A 17600-nucleotide genomic window follows, 5' to 3' on the forward strand; every position below is an offset into this window, starting at 1 on the left:
AATGGAACTGGAAGTGAGGCCACGGGCCTCTCGAGTTCTTGACAGAAGTTGAACCTAATTTGTAAATAATACAAAAATATCTTCCATCTTGTCTAACTCTTTCAAACTTAACCCTAACTACCACCACCAGTGGCCACATCCCCTTTTCCTTGCTTCCGATCACCACCTTTGCCTCCGATCACCACTTTCTTTTCTCCTATTGCAACCTTCTCCTCAGTCCTTCCCCCACCCCATTCTATTGCCCTTCTTCAGTTCCTCACCCACCCTCACTTTGTCACCCTCCCCCTCCATTTGCAATCATTCCTTCCCTAATACGACACCCCACTTTATTTTCTTTCATCTGCCTCTCCCTCCTTAATTTTCAAAGCCTAAATATTATTTTTAATAAGTCTACTTCATCTGCCTCACATTGATAGTTCCTTTTAAAAATTTAAATTTTTTAAGAAAACATAATCATTACACTTTGAATTTAAATTTTATAGGTATAATTTCAAAAATACCCTTTTATTCTTATCTATTACATAAGGAAAATGGTCTTTTTAATCCACAAACCTTGTGGGAGTTCCATTATTCTAATCCTAATTTCTTAATTTTTTTATTTAAAAAAAAAAAACATTTTCCGTATTATCCTAAACCCTATTACCCATTACTACCTACTAACAGCACACAGCAATCTAAAGAAAAAAATTTGGACGAAAGAGAGAGAGAGAGAGTTCACATAAAGTAAGACAGAATCTTGGAGCCTTCCTATCACAGCGCCAGCAGCTTTGAGACAGAATTTTGAAAGAAAAACATTTCAAAATCTGTGAGTAAATCATTTATTTTTTAATATAGTGATTATATTTTTAAATTGATTAAGAATGATTGTATTCATTAGGTTCACATAAAATATTAATTATTGATGATGATTAGATTGTATTTTGTGATTATGATTAAAACTTTGTTTATTTTTCAATATTTTATTTTTAATATATGTTTTTTGGAAAAAAAAATTAGATTGTATTCATTAGGTTCACATAAAATACTCACTATTGATGATAATAATTAGATTATTTTTTGTAATTGGATTTTTTAACTCACTGTATTTTTCAAAAAAAAAGAATGGTTGTGCTTAATTTGTGATTGGGTTTTTAACTCACAATGCTTTTTGATAAAAAAAAAAATAATAATTGTATTTTTTAATTATCAGGTGACTTCATTGCTTTTTTTTTTTTAATGAGGAAAAATGTGATTGTGTTTTTTTACACTCCATTTTGATCACACGGCGATTTTATTTTTTAAAATGATTATGTTTTTTTGTACTCCATTTAATATTTGTTTTTTGAAAAAAATAGATTTTATTTATGTTTTTTGAATACAATCACACGATGATTGTAGTTTTAGTCTTTGTTTTTTGAAAAAAAAAAAGGGGATCGTTTTTATTAGATTCACATAACGTAGTCACTGTATTTTTTTTTTATAAAAAACGTTGTGCTTTTTAACTATCAATTAACTTAATTTGTATGTTTTTTTTTTCAAAAAAATAATTTTATTTTTTAATTACCAATTGATTTCATTGTTTTTCAATACGGTGATTGTATTTTTACACTATGTTTGATTGATGATTGGATTGTATTTTGTGATTGTGATTGAACTTAATTTATTTTTCAATACGGTGATTGTATTTTTAATCTATGTTTTTTGAAAAAAAAAAATTAGATTATATTCATTAGGCTCACATAAACTACGCATTATTGATGATGATAATTAGATTATATTTTGTAATTAGATTTTTTAACTCACTCTATTTTTTTTTTTAAAAATGGTTGTACTTTTTAACTATTAATTAGCTTAATTTCTGATTGGGTTTTTAACTCACTATACTTTTTGAAAAAAAAAATTGTATTTTTTAATTATCAATTGACTTCAATGCTTTTTTTTTTTTAATTAGCTTAATTTATGATTGTGTTTTTTTACACTCCATTTTGATCACATGGTGATTTTTTTTTTAATGATTGTGTTTTTTTACACTTCATTTAATATGTATTTTTTGAAAGAAAAAGAAAAAAAAAATTGTATTCATGTTTTTTTTTTAATACAATCACACGGTGATTGTATTTTTAATTTATGTTTTTTGAAAAAAAAATAGATTGGATTTATTAGGTTCACATAAAATACCCACTATTAATGATGATTAAATTGTATTTTGTGATTGTGATTGGATTGTATTCATTAGATTCACATAAAGTATCCACTATTGATGATGATGATTAGATTGTATTTTGTAATTGGATTTTTTAACTCAATGTATTTTTTGAAGGAAAAAAAAAGATTGTTGTGCTTTTTAACTATCAATTAACGTAATTCGAAATTAGGTTTTTAACTCACGACATTTTTTGAAAAAAAAAAATTGTATTTTTTAATTACCAATTGACTTCATTGCTTTGTTTGAGTTGTGACAATTTTTATGTTTTTTGATGATTAGATTATATGTTCTTTTGCAACAAATTGTAATTCAATCTTTAAAAAATTGTAAAAATTATCAGACATTGGTCAATTTCTTCATCAAGATGTTCAATTAATAGCTACGTTATTTTTACTAAATAATAATTACCTAGATTACATACTTATATAGTTTATTACTAATAAAAAAATTAAACTATCAAAATAATAAATATGTCAATGCTAAATTATGCAAATGTAATTGGCTTGGTTGTTTGTGTAACTGAATGTTAAGGTATTGCAAATCGTGATAATTACAAAAGAGACATTCTACTACTTGATACAAGGTATGATACCATAACATATTTATGTGTCTTTACCAAATTTGAAATACTCTACAAATGAATTAACCTTTTTTTTTTTTTAAATTGTAAAAGCAGTTTCACATTAGTAAGACTAACTCTATGGGACGTGTATACAACAATTAATGGCATGCAACTGTATCATATTCTAGAAAATGATAATATTTTATTTATTACTGGATTAACAGTTAAAGATTATTATGGTAAGATTATTTTTCATTGAGTTTTATAATATGAATAATGCTTGGGACCCCCTTTTGGGAGTCACCCCCTCACCCCCCTTTGCCACGTGGCAGGGGGTGATTGGAGGAGCAGGAAAAAAAAGAAAAAGAAAAAGAAAAGGCAACCAATGAGAGAGAGAGGGGGTCAAAGGGGGTGGGGGAAAAGGGGGGATGAATCATTACTCTTATAATATATAGATGCATATACAAATTTTGATATTGATAAATTATTTTTGTTCAACTTCTAGGTCCGTGTCTCGTTACATGCAAATACAGCAAGTTATATACTAATCATTCATTCCGTTATACAAATCATATTCGAGTGTGGTATGTTATGATTGTATAATATTAACCAATTACATATGACAATATAATTCTCACAATTATATATATATATATATATATATATATTGATGTCTACCTAGGCTTGCTATGAATCCTTTATCACAAAAGTTGGTATCTTGGAATCGAAAAAATAGATTCTCAATTTTACAGTCATTGGTAATATCAAATGCCAAAAGAATTCGAATATGTGATTTTACACCTATGCCAAAGGTAAGAATTGTTATCATCCCAAGTAATGAAAGTTAAACGATAAGTATATATATTCGTTTATAGAGACATATTAATTTATGTTTTTTCAAATATTTTATAGGTTTCATATTTTCGAATACTTAGGTACATCAAACAAATTGATGTAGACAACCTTTAGATTGAATTGTGCAAAAGTTGTTATAAAAAAGTTGAATATCATTATGGTCACATTGTTTGTCGTCACTGCATGCATGATGATATTTAATACTGATGGACACTCAAGAAGGCCCAGCTCACGACAAGGTCTAGCCCACAGCCCAGGTGCTAAAAGCCCAATAACTCTAAGAAACCAGTGGTAGGCCAGGACCATTGGCGTTCAAACATCTATCAGGCAGGGAATTAGCCACGTAAGCAGACAAAGATCCTACAAAGTTATCACACCCACATCAGCCATTTAATGAGGCCAACATAACATTAAATGCAGGGAAGACTCCTCACGCTGGGAGACGCAGAATCACCGTGAATGATGTCAACTAGGCTATAGACTTTCGACCAACAAGACAGCTGGGAATGGACAAGGAAATGATGAGCAAAGGATATAAGGAAGCTTTCGAGACGCGGTAAAGGTTAAGTTCTTCATCCCTTATTCTCTCTATCTTCATAGTCAATCTACTCTACCATAATTTGATCATTGGATTGTCCGTTGGGGGACTATGTCACACCCCAAACCCAGGTATGACCGATCGTGGCCCACAGGGACTTAGCCCAAGGCACACGTAAACCTAAACATGAACCCAAAATCACAAAGAATAAATGTGATGATAACCCAGAAATAAATAAATCAAAACCCAAATCAGTGACAAGTCACAAGTATAAACAACAAACCAACCATAATCAATACCATTCAAACTTGTGGGATATAAATAGCCCACATAACAAAATAATCCTAAATGAACCTTAATAAAAATAAAAAGAAATATGCACAAACTTGACATAACAATCTAAAACAAAATAAATGAATGTCTTAGAAGTCCATGCAATTGAGTCCCCGTTACGCCATGAGTCCACTCTAAGTCCTTCTAACACCTGAAAATGATAAATAATTAAATCAGCCGATAGCTCAGTAGATAGCAACATGTATAGTATATACAGTTTTGAAAACAATGATCAATTCCAAAAATAATATATATATATATATATATATATATCACAAAAACTAGATTGGCATACAGTTTTGACAAAGATAATCTGTTTCAAAAAGAATGTTCCACAGTTCAATAGTTAAAATACTCATGTCTCTCAAGAACATGATAACTGACATTTTTCACTTAAAATAGATTACAACGTAAACACTAATAATTTTCTGGATACCAAGAATAACAAGTAACATGCCACACAGTTCTTAAGGCAATAAGCCCGTTGGATCCAATACCGAACTAAGAGTCATCCTCAGGGTGGCAACCCGGGCCTTTTCTCTAAGACGATCCAATTGAAGGTCACGTAGCCTAACCCAGGTCTTTTCCTTACAATCATTGAGCACTAGAGTCATCACGGCCCAACCCAGATCTTTTCCCTAGTGGCCAGAGTCACAACACATAGTGGAATAATTTCCCTGGACTAAATATATATATGGTCCCGATAATCAATACAATTCAGTTTCGCAAAATATAGTGCCTGTTTGGCAGAACTTAAAAGCAGCTTATTTCAGCTTTCAGCTTAATTTAAGCTATTTTGATGTGTTTGGTTTAGCTTATAGCTTATAGCTTATAGCTTTTTGGAAGTCAGAAATCAACTTATTCTTTGAGTGGGGCAGGAGATGCTTAATTTATAAGTCGAAAATCAGCTTATGTTCATAGTTCTAAGCTAGAAGCTGTTTAGGAATAAGCTATAAGCACTTTCCCACAGCTCTACCAAACAGGGCCATAATAGTTCACCATTATAAACATGAGACCATAACATATAGTTGACAATATGCTAGGTCTACACATGTTTCAAAAATAATTTAATTCTATTGATACTATAATAATTTATCAAAACAGTTTAATCCTGAAATAACAATTCAATTTTCCAACAATTTAGGGTAGGAGAACATTTATAAAAATATATAGTATGCAACTGCTCACCTGAAAATGGAACAATGTAATCCTCGAATAGAGTATAAAAGTCCAACTAATGCCCTGAACAAAGTATGAAAACTATACGCCACTACTAATTTAAAAATACTAAAGAATAAGAACTAAGTAACCCCAACCTAAAGCGCACTAACACGACTCAACCCAACTCACCATTACTCTTAAATATTACCTAAGATCATGTTCTTCAAGGTCTAAAATTACCCAAGACGTGGGTTCAGAACGAAACTTAATTAATAGTAACTTTAAGATAAAACAGAGTTTTAAACAAGTTTTTCCAATCTATTCGCTAATTTTGAAAATTACAAAACCCACTCCACGCTGTTCAAAAAATTCCAAAACCCTCCAAATATTTAATTTGTACTTTAGGATTCACCATCAAAATATCTGAGATTGTAAAATTTATTATTATTTAATTATTTACTTGATTTGTATATTCGGGCTCTCATAGACCACCCCCCCCCTTTTGGATCCTTTTTGCAGGCACACTTTGTGGACATCAAGACCAATAGGTCCATTAGAAGCATGGATCAATCCGACCCGTCCTCCTTGGGAATAAACGCTTCATAAGTTGGCGTCGTCTCTGGAAAACGTCTCTAGTCAACAGTTGTGTTTATTGTCACCGGAAGGAATCCCATTATCACCCATCTCTTACGTCGGAGTGAATGGTCACGACCAGGTCCATGGCTTTCCAACACAATGCTGGTAACCCCAAAGCCGAGTCCTCTAACATATTTCACAAAACTCACCAACAGCATCAACCGTCTGACCGAATAAATCAAGCCCTGATCAACGTTTTGCTCTAGCGCGACTTACCTAGCCCTCCTCCACCACCACAAATAGTCCCCCCACACTTGGAACAAACCCACAATCATCACCAGTTCCCACCTCAGGTGTCCCACGGAGTATTTCCATCCTTAATCTCGCGGCCTCAACCGTCGAATCTTGACAGTCTGCACCCCCTTCTCCCAAGCTCACAGCTCCGCCAAGAGGGACAACTGCCTTTCCATAACCATCCTCCACCGCACCACACCACTACCCATGAAGGCAAGGCCAGTAGCATTCAACCCCTGATTCATGCTTACAGGGATAACACCACTGTTTGGGATGAAGAACTGCGGGCCATGAAGCTTCAGCTACAAGGGGTCATGCAAAACATGCAACACAAACCTTCCTCTACCGTCAACTCTCCTTTTACCGCTTCAATCAGAGATAAAGCTCTCCCTCCCAAGTTCAAAATGCCATCAATTGACACCTTTGATGGTACCACCGATCCGGTCGACCACATAGAAGCATATCGGACAGTCATGATTCTCCATGCCTTTCTAGACGAAATCCTGTGTCATGCCTTCCCCGTCACGCTGAAGGGGTCGGCACATCTTTGGTTTAGCCATCTTTTCCCAAATTCTATCACTTCCTTCCACCAGCTCAGCGAATCCTTCTTGAGCCATTTCATCGGTGCTCAGCAACAACGACATCTAGCGACTTAGCTGCTAAATATCCGACAGACAGAAGGGGAGTCGCTACGTAGTTTTTTTACCCATTTCAATGCCAAGGCCTTATAGGTAGACAAAAATAATGACAAAGTCATTCTCACAGCCTTCATGGCCGGCTTGCGCCCGTCAAATATCCTCTTCTCCCTCTCCAAGAACCCCCGTCCGCCATGGCCACCTTTCTCGCCAAAGCCCAAAAATATATAAATGCCAAAGACTCTCTAGTAGCCTACTATGACTCCACATCCAAAACTCCACCCTTCAAGGATAAAAGAAAAGAACCCGAGCCCAATCCCTCGCAATATATACACCGACCCCCTCCATATACAGACCGACCTGCATGGTTGGACCAACCAGCTCCTACCCGTCCACCTGGTCGGTTTGAACGATACACCCTTCTAAATTCACCTATGGAGCAGGTTTTGAACCAAATTCAACACTATTATAACCTAAAGTGGCCTCAACCATCAAGATCTCCCTTCAACCAGGGGTCAATCCAAGTATTGTCGTTTCCATTAAGACCACGACCATAACACTGAGAAGTGTGTCAACCTTAAAGATCAAGTCGAGGATCTGATCCGCTAGGGACGTCTCAGCCGATTCATGGCAACCTGTCCCCAGCAAAGGCCTAGGACTAACCCCCCAAGGCACAATCACCGACACACTCCTCCCAAGTAACCTGCACAACCTATATGGGATGATGACTGGGCTCCACAACAACCCCGAGCACCAGATGGCCCTGCCCTCCTGTTAGGCGAAATTAGGGTCATTGCCAAAGGGCTTACGTGCAGCGGACCATCTCGGTCGGCACATCGAGTTGAGCTTAGAAAAATTAGACAAGGCTATGATAAGAAAGTAACGATGATAGACCAGCTCCACAAGCAACCTAAGTAATGGTCTGAGCCGATCACGTTTACAGCAGTGAATTGCACAGGCGTTCGCTACCCTCATGACAACCCCTGGTTATCTCTTCTCTCTTATCAACTACAAAGTCAAGAGAGTTCTTGTCGACAATGGCAATTCCTCAAACATCGTCTTCCTCAGCCTTGGTCTGCCCTTCCACCAGCGAACTTACTGCCACGTTAGAAGGCCCCGCTCCATCTCCTTCCTCCCTAGCTAGACTGGTCGCTACAGCAGCATCCATAGCCATTTGGAATTCTGTCGACTGTTTGTATTGATCCACAGCTACGCTATAGAAGTCAGGGTAGGCAGCTCTCTCTGACCGCAAAGTCTTAGTCAGCTCTATCGTCTTCCCCCTCTCTTCTTCTAAAGCCTCTTTTGTCGTAGCAAGGCCCCTCTCTAATTCTGCGATTTGCACATCTACCTCCTCTTTCTCCTTCAAAGTTTGACCACGCAGTTCTTTGTTATTGGCGAGGGCCTCTTTTAACCTCTCATAAGTGGTGGCGCAGGTTTCTTGAACCTCACCAGTCCTTTTTTGTTCTGTCGCCAAGTTCAACTCCATGGTCGCTACCTCACGACGAGTCGCTTTCAACTTAAACTTAACTTGGCTCAGCTCAACATTTGCGCTCGCTAACACTGCAGCCACCACTGTCTGCCCCACCATGGCTTTTTTCGCCACAAACCCTTGCACCACAGCCAAAACCTCCATGTTTTTAGCCTGCTTCGCGTATATCAGGCCTCTGACATAGGCACTTCGTGCCATCTTTCGCCACCGCCCGCTTTTTGCCTTCACCGCCTCTAACTGCGCCTTGAGGGGCTCCGCGTCCACCCTTACGCTCATCTCTTTCCCTAAAAAAGCGACTGCCAATGTTAGGGATTCCATCTGCGATGGGCAAAAGGCCCTCATTAGCTCAGCCTCCCCAAACTTGGAGATGCCCCTCAAGGCGGCATCTTCTATGGTCCCCAATAGATGATCTGTCACCGCCGCTCGCGCTGTCCGTGTCACCTCGGTCGCCTCCCACCTTCAGCTAGCAACCGACCAACCACTACACTCAAGTGGCGAACGGCGGTTCCCTTGTTTCCCACCGTTGGGCTTACTTCAACGTTCCCCCCTAGCACCAAAGAAAGGTGTCTCTTTTCCACTCCCTACCCTGACAACCCTTCTCCTTCGGTCGTAAGGGCCCCTACCATTGGCTTAGTATCACCCATGCGTTCTCCTTGCTATAAGGAGCAATCAACCGTTTGCCCCACACTCCGAAACTGAAGTCGGGGTTTTTTGCAATAAGGTAAGTAAAGCGCACGATTCCGAATGCTTAGGGTTTACTTGTGTTCTAAGGATCGCAGTTAAACTTCGCTAATTCTAAAACTCACCACGTTCAAATACCCCACCTTTCTCAAATTCCTCCACTTTGTTTTACAGCCCCTTCACTTCCTACTACCACTTCGACACCCCTTATCAACGGTCTAGATTGTCTCACGTGTACAACCATTATCCTTTCTTCCTCTCACTCATTCTCTTTCCTCCCCCCCGGTCTATTCCACTTCACATCCCCACGTGCTTTCCCATACCTCAAGCCTCGTGCACCATGAATGCCCTTGTTGGTCAGTCACTTTCCTCAGCGGTCGGCAACCACCTCGGCCGGTCACCCTACTCGTCGATCAGCCACCACCCCGATTTGTCATCCTCCTCCATTGTCAGCTACCACCCCGGTCGGTCGCCCTACTCGCCATCGGCCACCACCCCAGTCGGTCATCCTTCCTCTACGGTCGGTCGCATCTTGGGGGATTGCTGTTTTCTTTCTTATTCCCTTCGTTGGACTAAAGCTGCACTCAGAAATGGGGGACTACTGATACTGATGGACACCCATGAAGGGCTAGCTCACGGCAGAGTCTAGCTTACAGCCCGGGTGCTAAAAGCCCAATAACTCTGAGAAGCCAGTGCTGGGCTAGAACCATTGGCGTTCAAACACCTGTCAGGCAAGGAATTAGCCACATAAGCAGATAAAGATCCTGTAAAGTTATTGCATCCACATCAGCCATTTAATAAGGCCAACATAGCATTAAATGCGGAGAAGACCCCTCACGCTAGAGAACGCAAAACCACCATAAACGATGTCAACTAGGCTATAGACTTTCGGCAACAAGACAACTGGGAATGGACAAAGAAATGATGAGCAAATGATATAAGGAAGCTCTCGAGATGTGATAAAGGTTAAGTTCTTCATCTCTTATTCTTTTTCTCTCTATAGTCAATCTACTCTACCCTAACTTGATTGTCGAAGTGTCCGCCGGAGGACTATCCCCCCTTTTGGACCCTTTTTGCAAGCACACTTCGTGGACATCAAGACCAACAGATCTGTTAGAAGCGTGGATTAGTCTGACCCGTCCTTCTTGAGAATAAACGCATCATCAATATTGATATTATAACGATGTAATTTTCTTTAGGTAAATAATAGCTATGTACAATAATAATTCAAACTTAACAAGTGTTTTAATTTTTATTAAGTATAATATTTTCTTTTAACAAGTTTTTTTTTTTTTTTATTAGATACAATGTTAACATTGTGGTCAAAGACAATACTGGTTCAATAAATCTCATTGTTCAAGATAAACAGGCAGAGTTGATCTTGCGATATCAACCATCATATTCGAAGAATATGAGATCAAAGGTGCAAAGCTGTATAATTTATTATAAATAACTTATTCCTATATTTTCAAACATAATGTTATAATTCCAAAATTTTACAGGATAATGGAGTTAAAATGATTAAAGATTATATTGCGCCATGCCAAGATCGTACCTATGCATTTATCATACATATACCAACAATGCAAAGTCAACTAGATTGTGCACCGTGCGTAACCTTTGTTTTAAATATAGATTGGTCTAAAGAATGCCTATACCTTTTAGAAGGTTAAAAAAAATGGTAAATTACAAACACCCCTTGAGGTTTTCTTGAATTACAAATTACCCCATGTGATTCTAAAAATTACATTATGCCCCATAAAGTTTTTAATTTCATAAATCATCAAGTTAATTAACAATTTTTAATAATGTTAAATTTTATTTCAATTAATAATTCAGATAATTTTATTATTGTATAGGTGAACAGTTAGAAATTTTACTTTTTCAATTAATTCTATTAAATAAAAAATTTTGACAGTGAAATATTTGTAATTTTTCAAACCACAGGGGACAATTCGTATTTTAAGCAAATCTCAAGGGGTGTATTTTTAATTTACCCCCCAAAAAATATGTAAGTATAACATTTTATAAATACATAATATGTGTTGTTTATCAATTATAATACTAACTATTATGTTGACAATCCAGGAATGCTAATGGAAAACCCACAACAATTTAGATTTTTTATACTTTGTTTTATTTATTTAGTGAATTCTGAACAAATGTAATGAATTCTTATTTTTATTACTTTAATTATGCAATGTCAATATTTTTTTTAAATTACATATATTTTATGCTAACAATTTAAAAATATATTTGACATAATCATAAATAGTTTTTAAATTCAACCACGTGCATAGTACGGGTGATGTGCTAATTTTTAAATATTTATAAGGAATAATTTTAGAAACTTATAAATTTAGAATTTTGACTTTTTAAAGTGGACAAATATTTTGAGAAAACAAGAAATAAAATAATAGACTAATAAAATGAGAGTAGATGAAACGAGTATAAATTAAGGGGAATTGACCCATAAATCCTAAAAGGTGGAATTGTAATCTAATAAGTCTCATATTTAATTTTGTACACCCAAAGGTCCCATTATTTGGGGGTGGACAGTTTTGCCCATGAATGAATTGTTTTTGGTTTAGTGATATTATGTTTGATTGATGTGGGTATATGTAACGTTTGGAAAAAGTTTACTATAGCTTTTTTAGGATTTAGTATTTGTTCACGTTTTTGATGACCCACACTGTGGTGGCCCACATAATTTCTTGAAGCCCACATTTGAAGACAACCCATTATTTTGCAGAAAACACAACTTCGTGGACCACATCATGTAGATCAAATAGAAGTTGATGTCTCACTTCAATTTCACGAACCACATCGGAACCAATCGCAACATTTCAACCTCCCAAAATTGAGGATTTCAACATGCGATATGGTAGCCCACATTCGGAACCAACCCAAACGTTTCAACCTCCCAAAATTGAGGATTTCGATCAAACCACGTTCGGATCCAACCCAATTGTTTGAACCCCCAAAATTTCAGATTCCGAGCACATACCACTAATTTTGTGCGTTTGTCGATTGGGTTTTCATCAGAGCAACGTTTTTGTCGATTGGGTTTTCATCGGAGCAACGTTTTTGTCATACTCATTTGGGGATTTTGTCAAACAGTTTAGCTTCGGCGTGGTTAAAGTTCATCGGAGTAGATTCTGTCAAAAAAACTCATTTTTGTCATTTTCATTGGAGTAGTGGTCTCTATCTTCAGCGTTGTTGAAGTTTGTCCACATTCCACGTTACGGCAAGGCATGTATTCCAATCGACGTGAGCGGCGCCATACGTCCAACCTAGTTATGGCAACCCAGTAGGTGTGGTTAATTTTTATTTGTGTGGCAAGTGTTGTGTGAATGGTTTGTGTAGATGGTTGGGGGTTGTGTGGTGTGGGGGTAATGAGTGTGGGATGGTTAATGTTGTTGATGTGGTTGATGTGGTGTTTCTGTTTTGTTACCAAACACGTTACATACAATACATGGGTAAAAAAATTAATAAAATCCACACGCCAACAATGCACGAGATTTGCTGGTAAATATTACCATACAAATAGGACTAGTGAGAGTATTAAAAAAAAAAAAAAGGGGATCTCTCAATCCAAAAGTCTCCCAAATGAGATTTCGTGATAATTTTCCCATAAATTATTATAATGAGTTATAGAATTATAAACGGTTAAAATTATGGAGATAGAAGAATACAAAGGGAGACAAGCCCATCCATTTTGTTTCCCGCGTGAAGATTGAAGTGTTTCGTGCGTTCAAAAAAATCACAATATTGGAATCAAATGGAGGACGAAGAACACGAACCCTGGGAAGAATCGCTAGACGTAGACGACTCTGATCTTCCCTCTCTCCTCCGCCTCCGCCCTTGCAAACGCCGCCACCAAACCGCCACCACCAACCACCACCGCAATCCCAATACCTCACCACCATCACATCACTCAATTCTCCAACCCAACTTCTCTGAAACCCTACTCACTCCAAATTCTCAACTACACTCACAAGCCCAATTAGACCCTCCGCCACCGCCTAAACCCTCCCGCTCTCCCCGGCTCATTCCGGGCCCCGCCGGTGCCGTTCTCTCCGCCATGGTCCTCCGCAATCGAAACCCTCTCTCCGACGAGTCTCCTATCCCTACTACCCAGGAATATATCAGGAGGGCCGTGGAAGATGGAGAAGAGGACGATGATTTCAAGCGCAACCCTTGGGTTTTTGCACTTCAATTTCTGGATCGCCAAGGTATAGCCAACCAACCCAATTGATGTTTTATTGTTATTTTAATTTAATTACTGCATAGGTTTTTTTGGATTGTCTGTTAATTGATTGTTGAATTTTGGGGATTTTTCAGGAATGGTGGATGGTTGGCCTCCTAGTACACCTTTGAGCTCTATCAAGAAATGCCTAAACATTGACCGTGTTGATCTGGTATTATATTATCAACCATCAATTTCGTGCTATTGTGAATATATATATATATATATATATATATGTATATACATAAATATTGTTCATATTTGTGATTGGTGTGTGATCAGGTTGTTGCAGTCATTAAATCATCCACACCAAATGGTTTTGGTGATCTGATGGTGGCTTTGAAGGTATAAATAAATGTATAGTTCTAAGGATATGACAATGTTAGGAACACATAGACCAAATACATAACCGGATGGACATAGAAAACATATGAATAGATAAGATTGGATAAGATTTTATGAGATTTATTAGTAAGACCCACTTCTCAGAAATCCTATCCATTCATCTAGTTTCTGTGTTCTGGACTTTTTGACAAGGATATGGTATGGTGTAATGTAGATGTTGTTCTAATTGTTATTAATTGGGATTGAGTTTGGCATTAGGACCCTACAGGATCAATTTGTGCTAACATTCATCGCAAAGTTATCGCTGAGGTTGAGTTTGGAAGGGAGATCTCTGTTGGCTCTGTCTTGATACTTCAGAAGGTCTGTCTCCCGAAATGTCTTGTGATGCTTCAGTTTATGACATCATTTTCTTCATTAGGTGATTAACATAAGCATGGTATGGTATTTTAGGTTGCTGTTTTTACCCCTTCGCGATCAGCACATTATCTCAACGTAACACCAAGTAATGTGGTCAAGGTAATTGTTCTTCCTAATTTTAGAATTACACAAATTCCTCAGTATTTCAGCATATTCTAACCATATTGCTTGCATCATTAAGGGAAGTGGCTAACCATGCTAACAAGAATTACCATTTCCTACATTTCTTGTGGGCTTTTTATATTAATAATAATCTTGCACCTATGTTCTTTTTAATAATATTTGATTGATGCAGATCAAAACTAAAAAAAAATAAAAAAGCCTTGTGCGAACCTAGATTATGTAATGCTTTTGAAGAAATTTTATCCACAGCCAGTTTGCTTGTATGTTTGAGATATAAAATGGAAAATACTTGAGATATGCCTCGGTTTTTTCCAGGCTCTTGAACTCTCAATTTGGGTAGACTTTTTGTCACTAAGCAAACATGATTAATTTGTTTGGATTGATAGGAGAGGTAGATTTTCAAATAGACAATTATTTGGTTTTATAAAATTTTAGAGCTTCAACTTCAGCTAAATCTGTTGACATTAGACATGTCTCTCACATGGTGGGAATTGAATTAAAGTCTCAAAAGTTAACTCCTTAATATTTCTTGGATGAAATTGATTCATAATGTTGTTTGACCCCTATTTTTAGAAGAGTTTAGCAAGCTTTGTCCAAGTGTGGTTTGGGAGAACTCAGAGCTCACATGCAAAAAAGTAGAGAGAGTGATGTGATTGGGTGTTTGGTTTTTTGGCTATTTTAGCCAAAAAGCCAACATCCCATTCAATTATTGCTTGGAAATGTTGGAAATGCTTTTAGATGAACTACTTTGTTGAGAAAAACTTTATATACTCTTCATCGAGGAGATTCAGAAACTTATAAAAAAAATTCTATCTATGGTGGAAAAGCAAGCAAAACAAGATCATCATATTCTTTGATGTTGTCTTCAAATATATGGCCAAAAATGTGTGGCAATTGAACAAGTTTACTAGGTGTGAAGTGGTGCCCTTAATTTTTGAGGTTTAGAGGAATGAAAATTTTAGGCCAAATTTGTCAAGTCCATAAAAAGTCAAAAAGTCAAAAAGCCAAAAAGTTACTCAAAAAGTTAAAAAGTTAACACTATTCACCAAAAGTCAACAATTACGATTGCACAACTCCCAATTCTAATTTTCTCCTACACACTAATTTATACAATTTTTTAATACACATTTTTTTATAAAAAGTCAAAAAGTTAACTCAAACATTCATATTTTTGTCCTTAATTTTTTAGTCTAAAAAGACAAAAAGTACACTTATTTAGGACACCCCAAACAACCCCTAAGTCTGTAGAGCCTTTTTTTTGGTATTTTATATTATTCAGTCATTTTCAGAGGTGATTAGGATCCTAATCCATAGTTCTTGTCTTTGAAAAAAGAACATTACTATAGCATAATTCACATTATTAGCCAGCCCACTAGCCAATACATTTCATATCTAATCATATATCTATCTCAGTATCGTCCTTTAGGCGGCCACCTCCACATCACTTGTCTTATCATTCAGTTCACATACTGAGACAGACATGCAAAAATATTCTACAAAATTTAACTTTCTATTGAAACACTCCATGATATTTCAACCCCATATGAAGTTTAGAACCTTAGCCTCAATCAATATTTGTGATTGAATAAAACAGACTTCAAATAAACTTTACAGTGGAATCGAAAAGGTCTTATTCTCCATGAAGGGGTCCAATTTCTGAGCAACCTTCACTTTAGAAATTACAGACAAGCAAAATGTGCAGGTGACTATTGTTGTGATAGCAGTTGTCTAGTTATTTTCTATTTTCAGATATGCCCTCAATAACTCCTTTGTGCCATGTCTGTTACAAATTTATTCTTATTATTACAGATAATTTCTAAGGACAGTGGACCTCTGCTACAGCAAAATTATCCTGTATCTGCAATCAAACCTACTGTTCTTGTTAATGGTTGGTGACGCTCTTTTCATTCTATGCAATCAAACGCATTATTCTGCACTAACATTTACAGCTTCTGATGCAATCGAATGATACGACTCTCCATATATTTTGTTGTTTTTATATTTTGTTTTTGAAGTGAATGTTTTGGATAACTAAACTCTTATCGATACCCTTTCACGTTATCAGAATGCAGTAGGGAACTGGGTAACAAGCAAAAGACCTTGCCTTTGGAGGTTTGTAGCAGCAGCACAAATAGAAGAGACCAAAATGATATGGTAGAGATTGAGCCCTTGGAGAGACAAGATGCAGAAAAAGAAATCATCAACTCAATCGGCATAGAGACAGTTGATGCAGACCAACTGGGTTCGAAGGATGCAAACACATTGCAAAATGGAGGGTTTTCACCGAGCAGACTCGAACACAATAGTATGGAAGCTAAGTTGATTGAGAAACAGAATGATCAAGAAATTAATGGAGGTGAGAAGCAAAGACAGCAACTAATGTCAAGAGCCTCACTTCCAGAATGGACAGATGAACAGCTAAATGAACTTTTTGCTGCTGACTCTCTGGAGGAAGGCTCTCTATTCTGATATGAAGCTTTTTCACAGTTGTCAAAATAAATAAATAAAATGTATAAGTTGGTTATTTTTCACTTTTTGCTAAAAATAGTCCTCCTGAGAGGAACATGTATAGATGCTTAAAAAGCGTTTTTGTAGCCTTCTGTCACCCTTCAAACCTATCATGAAATACAAGACAATTCGTAGAAAGATACGATATTCACTAATTTTCTTGGTTTTTTTCCTCATAATTTAAAAAACTTATTTGGAAGTTGTATAAAATTATGATGCACGTATATTCACTCATTTTTCAAAATTTAAAACCATTGGATGTTTTTATATAGGGGAAAGCATGGATGCCTCCTTGGATTTGACAGATTTTAAATTGATTAAACCGTACTAAACCAAACCATTTCAATTGGTGCAATTTGATAGGCGAAACGGTTTGTATCGGTACTCAAAATAATAGGACCGACAATATCATTTTGGTAAAAACTTTTACTTAAATACTAGCACTATCGAATAGATTACATCCCTACTACATTTGTTTAATTTGAGAGAGAGTATAAACATAAAGTGTGTTTGCTGGGCAATCAGTTTGTAATGTTGTTACTGTTTGTCGTGGATCGTATTATTCTAGGAGATAGACGTCCAAATTCCAATAGCACCACGAGGAGGACGAATCTGTCTTAGAAAAACAGCGTTAAACACTAGACTTGAT

General features: G+C 36.6%; 1 protein-coding gene across 1 annotated transcript; it reads left to right on the forward strand.

The window, feature by feature from the left end:
• The first annotated feature begins 12872 nt into the window (after positions 1-12872).
• Positions 12873-17106, forward strand: LOC114258578 (nuclear localized protein). The gene is made up of 7 exons (XM_028198546.2): positions 12873-13544; positions 13654-13730; positions 13841-13903; positions 14162-14263; positions 14354-14419; positions 16253-16331; positions 16509-17106. The coding sequence occupies exons 1-7, from the start codon at positions 13091-13093 to the stop codon at positions 16910-16912; spliced, it is 1245 nt and encodes a 414-aa protein (XP_028054347.2). The 5' UTR covers positions 12873-13090; the 3' UTR covers positions 16913-17106.
• The last annotated feature ends 494 nt before the right edge of the window (positions 17107-17600 follow it).

The sequence above is a fragment of the Camellia sinensis genome, chromosome 15 (assembly GCF_055761805.1).
Source record: "Camellia sinensis isolate YWXY chromosome 15, ASM5576180v1, whole genome shotgun sequence".
In the NCBI taxonomy this organism is placed as follows: Eukaryota; Viridiplantae; Streptophyta; class Magnoliopsida; order Ericales; family Theaceae; genus Camellia; species Camellia sinensis.